The sequence below is a fragment of the Prinia subflava genome, chromosome 12 (assembly GCF_021018805.1).
Source record: "Prinia subflava isolate CZ2003 ecotype Zambia chromosome 12, Cam_Psub_1.2, whole genome shotgun sequence".
Lineage (NCBI taxonomy): Eukaryota > Metazoa > Chordata > Aves > Passeriformes > Cisticolidae > Prinia > Prinia subflava.
The window spans coordinates 21,471,654-21,479,849 of NC_086258.1; the positions used below are offsets into that span (position 1 = coordinate 21,471,654).

Here is an 8,196-nt window from a genome sequence, read left to right on the forward strand (position 1 = left end):
CCACTTAAGAAATGCTCGAGAAAAGAAAACAACCCCAGCAATGAGACGAGAATGAACCATCCTCACCAATGCATGAGAGAGCATCAGCACACACAACATTGCTGGGTGTAATTCTCAGAAACCAGCCCCAGCTTCTACCTGGAGCCCAGCAATAGTTCTGGCTGTGTCACCCCCAAAGCAAGAGGCAGTTTTATATGGCCAGGCTGGAAGTTCCTGTAATTACCAAAAGAAATCAGTTCCATTGAAAGCATTACAAGTGTTTCTGTAAAATAGGAATATTTCAGCTCCTGGTTTTCAAAGCATTTCCACTTAACTGCTGTTAGAAACGACTGCCACTGCTGAGCCCAGGCTCACAGCAGTGCCTGTGCTTTAAAGGGACATGGCAGTGCTTGGAAATAGGAGCTGATTCCAGCTCGGAGCTGCACATCCACAGCCAGCCCTTCCTTCCGCGGCAGAGTGACAGCTCCCCTGCGAATTTGTAAACCCTCCTTCCACCAAAAGACATTAAATGAACCCTGCCTCCCTCAAAATGTTCTTTCCAAGTGAGTTCATAAGGATTTTCTGTAAAAGCTGGATGAGAAATGAGCAGGGGGATAACATCCACACGGCACTGCTCAGCGAGCGTTTACGAGGAAGCAAAATTTACAGTGTGATCCTGCTCATGGTGAAGTGCAGGGAAGTTCTGATTGATCTTCCCTGCCTGTGGGGTACCAGCCCAAGAGGCTTTTTGCAGCCCCCTGTAACAAGTTCTGTTCATGCTGCTGCTCTCCTCCTCCCAGAGGACACACACCGAGGTCTAATGCACTCGCCATCACTACAGAGAATTATTCTGGATGTTACACTTCACTCCAACTGACACCCTCAGACAGACAGAAATATCTGACCCCATCCTGTTTTCCTCCTTCCCTATTACTCCCCAGCAGCTGTCAGAGACAAAGGCAAACCATTCCTGTCCTCATATTTACATTCTGCTCAGAGCACCGAGAGCGTTCAGCCCAAGGCAGGAGATGCACTTCACAATATTTAAACCCTCGTGTGATGTTGATCAAGTTCAGGTAACACAGCTCTGAAAGGTATAATCTTTTACCAGCTACCATATTATAGAAGTCAATCAACTCCTTAAAATGCTCTGGAAGTCAAGCTTCCCGAGCACTCAATCTGCCATTCATACTTCTACACACAGGTGAATCATTTCACCAGAACTTATCTAAATAAAGCAAAGCAAGCATCAAAGAAATGAAAACATCAGGAAGGATCCAGACAAGTCTGGCAACACTGGCTCTGATTTCCAAGGGTGAAGGATCCAACCCTGCAGCAGGCTGGAGCTGGAGCAGAAGTAACATATGGACATCCAACCCAGATTTCCAAATTTAGTGTGAAGATAAGGCCCAGGCAAAGTTGCCTTGAAGCCAGAAGAGCTGGGCAGCTGGGGAACCATCCCTCAGTTAACAAAAGACTTAAAAGAGCCGATTTTTTTGCTAAGCCACTTCCAGGACCCTTGCTTCTACACAGCTGTGGGTAGTTCTTAACAATGTGAAGTTATATTCTTGCAGGGACCAGGGGCAGGTGGGATTTGGAATGGAATACATGGGCCAGACCCACAGCAAATGTAAACCAGCCTCACAGTCCCCACTGCGGGGAGGAGTCTAAATAAAACACATCTTCCCAAATAAATAAAAACTGCGTCACCCATCTCTTTTTCCCCTCGTAAAAAACTAATATTTCTCCCCCAGTCTCTGTTGATTGCAGCTGAAGTGCAGCCTTAAAAATATGGTCAATGATTTCAAGAGTTCTGGTTAAAAAACCTTCATTAAAATAATTTTTAGGAGGCATTATTTGCTAGAGTTAAGGTCTTTCCCCCTGATGCTCACCACTGTTCCTCTAAAGAAGCCTCTCACCAGTTTTTATGTTCAGACACAGAGAGCTCTCAGATTTGTGGCACGCAAGCAGCACTCATCATTTGGAGGGACTTTTTCATCATAAAATAAATATGAACTGAGAGAGAACACGTATTTGTCCAAGAGGAGGGCTGCTAGACACGGCTGAGCTTTTGCTTTGAAGCAGGATTTTCTGTGCCACGCCGAGCGTTCCCTGTCATTACAGCGCTGTGTGACACCGAGGGGACACCGAGCCGCCGCTCCGGCCGGCAAGGACAGGCTTCCCGGGATTTGGAGAGGGGCCCGAATAAAAAAAGGGAATGTGCAGAGCTCTGCCTGCCGCCAGCGCTTCCCCACACAGCTCCAGTGGCCACACGGTGAAGGCACCAGCCAGGGGGTTCGGATCCAGCCCCTCCACACTTCCAGAACTCCTCCCTGGGCTGGGCAGGACAGGACCCGAGGGGTCTGAGCGGCTCTGCTGTCCCTGGGGGTGCACGGGGGCTAAGGGGAGGCTTGGAGGGGACATGGGGGGGCTTGGGGGTTGCTGGGGATCCCGGGTGCAGGGAGGGAGTGCCAGGGGTGGGAGGGGAGTCCCAGGGGCAGGAGGGATGTGAGGGGGGTTCCAGGGAAAGAAGAGGTTCAGGGTGCAGCGGGGGCCAGCCGGGATGCTGGGGGAGACTCCGGGGGCAGGAGGGAGGTGTCGGGGTGCCGGAGAACAGGAGGGGGCTCCGAGGAGTAAAAGGGGGTGCCGGGGTGTAGAGGGAGGCTCTATGGGAGCAGGAGAGGGGGGTCGGGATGCCGAGGGGTAAGGGTGACGTTCTGGGCTGTGGAGGGGGGTGCCGGGGGCAGGAGGGAGTGCCGAGGGACAGGAGGGGATGCCGGCGGCGGCTGCGCGTGGAGCTCCGGGACGGACTCTTGGCAGCGCGGGGCAGCGCGGAGATGTCCAGAGGCTGTCCAGGAGCGATCCTGGAACAGCCCGGGAATTCTCCGGGAGCTGTCCCGGAGCTGTCCGCGGAGCCGGTGCTGGAGGCGACCGCAAACGAGGCCGCGGGAGAAGAGCCACGAGGCACCAGGACAGGCCCCGAGATGGGCGGTGGGATGGCCAGAGGGGGGCGGGTGCCCCGGTCGGGCCGTGGGAAGGAGGAACTCCTGGGCAGAGGATGGAAAGGGAAAACCCTTTGGTTGATAGTGCAAAAGGGGAACCCTTGGACAGCCCTGGCAGAGGGGGAACCCTTTGGATCAATGACTCAAGGGGGGACCTCTCGAAGCGGCAGCACAATGGGAAACTGTGTGGACAGGCAGCACAAGGGGAGCCGTCGGAGAATCACGGCACTGGGGAAACCCTGGGAAGGGTGGAGCAGGGGAAACTCATGGTGAGCCAGAGCAAAGCATGGGTGCTTCACAGGGAGACTGCTTGAGCAGAGAGTGCAGCAGGAGAAGCCCTGGAGAGCAGTGTAAAAACCGAGCCCTTGGACAGCAAGTCCAAAGGTGGAATCCTTGGAGGAGCCATGCAATGGGAAACTCTGGGACAGGCTGCATGGCTGGGAAACCCTCGGCTGGGCGCTACAAAGGAGGACCCTGGGCTGGGCAGTACAACAAATCCCTCGAGCAGACTTTGCCGAGGTGGAAGCCTCGGTGAGGGGCCGTCCCTGGGGACGAGGGGCGCCGGGAGCAGGGGAAGGAGCGCACCTGTGAATGTTCATCTCCCGGGGCGGGCGCCGTGCCTTGTCGTAGGCCACCTTGGCAAAGACGCCAGCGATGAGCACGAAGGCGATGGCCCCGCACGAGATGTACACGGTGGCGTTGGTGCTGTCCTTGTCCGGGTCGTACTTGTTGGCGTCCCCGTCGCCCCCGTCGCCGCCGTCGGCAGGCAGGGCACCGCTGGCCGTGGTGGGGTGGGCCCACTCGGGGCTCTTGTAGTTGCGGCACAGGCTCTGGTTGAGCTTCTCGGCGCGCTTGTTGCAGCAGAAGCGGTAGAAGCAGGTGCCGCAGCAGTAGCGGAAGCCCGTGAGGCTGTTGTTGCACTCGAACTCCTTGTCCCACTGCCCGCTCACGTCGTAGTACCCCCAGCACGTCTCGTGTGCCGGGGCCGAGCCCCCGCCGCCGCCCCCGCCTCCGGGGGCTGCCTTGCCGCCCCCCGCGCCCTTGCCGCGCCCGGGCAGCGCCGTGGGGGCGGCGGCCCCCGGGCCCGCCAGCGTCTGGTTCAGGAGCTCCTTGCCCCGGTTTGGGGGTCCGCCGCGGCGCCGCCGCCCCCTGGGTCCGGTTGCCCTTGGCGCGGGGGGGCCCGGCCGCCTGCGCGGGCAGCAGCAGCAGCAGGGCCAGGAGCTGCAGGGACAGCAGGAGCAGCGGCAGCAGCAGGTGCCGCGGCCCCATGGCGAGGGGCGAGGCGGGGGGCGCAGCGCGGGGGGCGCGGCGCGGGGGGGCGCGGCGGGCGGGGTGGGGGCTCAGCGGCCGCAGCGCTGCCCCATGGAGCGGGGCGGGGGGCGGGGGGGCGCGGGCAGGGGGTCCCGCAGCTGCCGCCGCGCTGGCTCCTCAGCGGCGGCTGCCCGGCGCCGGGCGCTTCATGCCGGCGCGCAGCGAGCGGCGGAGCCCGGCGGAGCGCGGCTGGAGGCGGCGGGGTCCCGGCGCTGCTCCGGCGAGGGGCTGCGAGAGACGGGGAGAGGGTGAGAGCGCGCCGCGCCCCGGGCAGCCCGGCCCGCCCCCGCCCGCCCGCCCCATGCCCACGGCCTTACCATGCCGGAGCGGGACTGCAGCGGGGCCGCGGGGGCTGCCCGCGCTCCTCGCCGAGCCGGGGGCGGAGCGGAGCGGCGCCGAGCCGGGCGCGGAGCAGGGGCGGGCGCCGAGCCGAGCCGGGAGCCGGGGAAGGACCGCCCACCGCTGCCGGACCGCTCCTGACATCACCGGGACCCGCGCCGCGCCGCTCCGCCGGCATCCCGGCACCGCCGCCCGCCCGCCCGGGCAGCCCGACCCGCGGAGCGCCCGCAGCACGAAGCGCCCGGCCCAGGCAGCGCCGGAGCTCGGGGGGTCCGCACGGGCGCGGACGAAGGGCCCCGGGGCGGGGGGTCCGTAGAGGTGTGTGGAGGGGTGCGGACCCGGTGCGTGTCCCACGGGATACTGTCCTGGCAGGGATGTGGTGAGTGGCCACCGTACCTGTCCCCGGTGGTCTGAGGAGGTTCTGGCAGGGATGTCGTCCCTAAAGGTGTGTGTGGAGTGAGGACCCTGTGCCTGCCCCCGCGGTGTGGTCCTTGCAGGGATCAGCAGGAATGTGGTCCATAAAGATGTGTGTGACCCTGTCCCTGTCCCAGGGCAGTGCTCGCAGCACAGCCAGGTGCTGGGCACACGTTTGTCCCCAGGGCTGTCCGGCCGTGCCGTGCTGCCCCCAGTGCTCTGCCAGCGCCGCACGGGGACAAAGCCCCCCAGGTTTCCCAGGGATCGCTGCTCCAGCCCGCGGCTGCTGGCACCTCCCTGGGAGGATGCACCGGCTCCAGCTGAGTCCCAGCTCCTGCTCCCTGATGTGCTTGGGTGGAGAGAGAGCAGCACCTGCACCCCAGCCCGATACACTCTCCATTCTTCCAGCTGTTCCCCCTCCGGGAGAGCTCTGGGATGCTGCAGGGATGGGCTGGCACTGCCCTGGGCTGCCCAGTGACCCACAGCCAGCACAGGTTTGTTCTGAGTAAGATCCCCTCAGGCACAGAAGCTTTCGCTGCTGGGAGCCACGGCCAGGGAGGCAGAATTTCCTCAGAGTCCTGGTGCTTCCCCTGTGTCTCACTGCAAACCCAGCTAAAGCCTCTACAAACATTTCCTGAAGAAGCCGAGGTGCTGCCAGCTGTAAGGACACACAGGACAGCGAGGAATCCCAGCACGGAGGAGCACAGGGAGATGGGAACTGAAGGGATCCCTGTAGCTGCAGGCAGGCAGCTCTCAGGAGAGCAGGAATGCCGTGCAGGAGGAAGAAAGCAATGGAAAGGGAGAACCACCCCTACAAATCCCCAGTCTTGCACCCCATGGGAATGAAGATACCAAGGTCTGAGTGCCCAGAGCTCATTTGAGAACTCCCTTAAGAGCGCCCACAGACTGAGGTTGGCAAAGCAAGCTTTAGCTCTGCCATCTAAAGCTGCTCAGGTGCTGGGGCACACCTGGGGAAATCCAAAATCCCTTCATTCCTCACAGGAGGGAGGACTGTTACCCTTCCATGGCCACTGGAGTTCAGGGAGGGTACCCAGGTAGGTCCACACCATGGGGTGCCCAGGCCTCAGCCATGCCTGACCCCAGAGCTGAGGCAGGAGGAGGCAGCCCAAGGCCAGCCCAGGGGGAGTCTGAGCTGGTTTAATGCCTGCACCCCTCTGAACCCCCATACCCGGAGCCCAGCTCCTCTGGCCCCCTTTGGGGATAATTCTCCTGCCCCGAGTGACTGCCAGACCCTGACACCAGAGGTTGTAAGACAGAGTTCACTGACGTAGGGAGGCCCTCTCCAAATGCTGTGGGCCTTCCACATGTCCTCATCAAACTCACTACAGGAAAGTATCTTCAGCCCTGGGTTGACTTGAAACTCTGTCCCTGCTTCTCCAAGGCTTTGCAAAGTGTGGGAGGCACACAGGGGGAGCAATCCATGTGCTCTCCTCTCCTGGCTGGTTCCTGCACCCTAAAGGGGCTGAGGTCTCTGTAGTGGCTCTGCTCAGGGGAGAGGAGCTGCCACTCCTAAACCCAGTGTCCTCTCCCAGCTGGGCACGGCTTCCCACTGGAGGCAATCCTTGGGGAAAAGATCCCATGTTTCTGAGACAGAAACGATTGGCAGACCTCTGTCCTTACCCAAACATTACAAGGACACAGAGAGTGCCTGGTGAAACACTGAGTGTCAGGTTTTCTGCCCCACAGGATATCTGGGGGCTGAGATTGGCTTTTCTTGGCTGAGCTTTGGACTCCATGTGCTCCTCTGATGCCACCACGGCTTTATCACTCCAAGGTGACAATGAAACCCCACCAGACGCCTCTGCCTCCTCCTGCTCAATTTATCAATGCCACCGAGCAAGCTAAAGAAGGACAGAGCTTGCCTGGATGCCCGGTATAATCCCATTGCCTTGCCTGGAGCCAAAATACAGGAGAGAAGAAGCTGAAGCAAATGTGAAAAGAAGGAAAGAGTCCCTAAGGAGCAGCGTTGGATTTCTGGACTTTCCTGGGACTTGGAGCCACGTTTGTGGCTGTGGAAGGGAAGGACAGAGGCTGAGATGCCTGTGGGAGAAAATGCCTGCGCTGCTCTCCCCCCGTGCCCGCGGAGCTGTGTGACAGTGACTCGGTGACAGCTCCGCTCCCAGCTCCATCCCCACCTGGAAGTCACACCAAAACCTGCAGCACCTTCTCTTTTATCTCCCGTCCCATCCTCCCCAGGTTGTTTTTTGGCAGTGTGACTGTTCCAGAGCTGTTTTCTTGTTTATCTTCTTTGCCGGGTGCTTTCATCTCGCGCCGGAGCGGCTGCAGGCAGGGGAGGAAGTGCAGGTTCAGAAACTCCCGAAATCCAATTCCTCCCCAGCATCGCTCCCCTCCAGCCCCTTTCCCTGCCGCCCCTCTTCGGCCTCTGCTGACTTTGTGAGGAGTTTCTAATGAGCCCGATGTGCTCAAAAGCTGATTCCTTCTCGTCAGGGGATTCAATTGTGACCGCGAATCTTCATTAAAATGAGCCCAGCACTTCGGACCTAATTTTTCTTCTAAAATTAATGTAGCTACAAAAAGCTCCTGACAGGAGTTTGGGGGATTGTTTCTGTGGAGCTGGATTCTTTCTTGCTTGAATAAAAACGGGTGGATCCCAGGTCTGTTCAAAGCAGGAGGCTGCTTGTTCCAGGGACAAAACAGGCTGAATAGACAGCAGGGAAATGCAAGGGTGACAAGCAGGCACAGGGGTGGCAGGGCCAGATGTGATCAGCTTCTCCTGCAGCTTCCGAGCAGCTGCCTCAAAGGACAAGACAAGAAACCAGAGCAAACAGGGATGTTTCAGCAGCTTTTCATGGTTGGTTTATTCTCTGTTGCCTGAGAGGACTCTGTGGCTTGTACAGTTTTGTACAATTTGAGGAGCTGGGATTCTCCTCCCTGTGGGAACATCCTTTCTCCCTGCTCCCATCCCTCAGCCCGGTGGCAGTGACTGTCACAGCTCTGTCCTGTGTCCCTGTCTCCTGTTCTGTGTCTCAGGCAGGGGCAGGATAAGCCAGGCCAGGAACAGATGTGAGCTGTGCCCAGCTTTGCAGACAAGGTGCCCACCTTCTGTGCCTGTGCACAGAAGCAACAGTCCTGGGAAAGGTGCAGCGACTTCTCTGAGGTGTTCCCAGTG

General features: G+C 59.4%; 2 protein-coding genes across 2 annotated transcripts in view; both read right to left on the reverse strand.

The window, feature by feature from the left end:
- The window catches only part of SHISA6 (shisa family member 6), a 180,754-nt gene extending 176,466 nt beyond the window's left edge, over positions 1 to 4,288 (reverse strand). The window contains 2 exon segments of the mRNA XM_063408949.1: positions 3,567 to 4,096; positions 4,098 to 4,288. Of these exon segments, the coding sequence (XP_063265019.1) occupies positions 3,567 to 4,096; positions 4,098 to 4,250 (683 nt within the window). The 5' untranslated portion in view covers positions 4,251 to 4,288.
- Positions 4,289 to 4,321: 33 nt separating this feature from the next.
- On the reverse strand, positions 4,322 to 5,265 carry LOC134556747 (transcription initiation factor TFIID subunit 4-like). Its single transcript, XM_063409028.1, has 2 exons — positions 4,610 to 5,265; positions 4,322 to 4,520 (listed from the first exon to the last, which is right to left on the reverse strand). Exons 1-2 carry the CDS (start codon positions 4,807 to 4,809, stop codon positions 4,439 to 4,441), a joined length of 282 nt encoding a protein of 93 aa, XP_063265098.1. The 5' UTR covers positions 4,810 to 5,265; the 3' UTR covers positions 4,322 to 4,438.
- Positions 5,266 to 8,196: the final 2,931 nt, after the last annotated feature.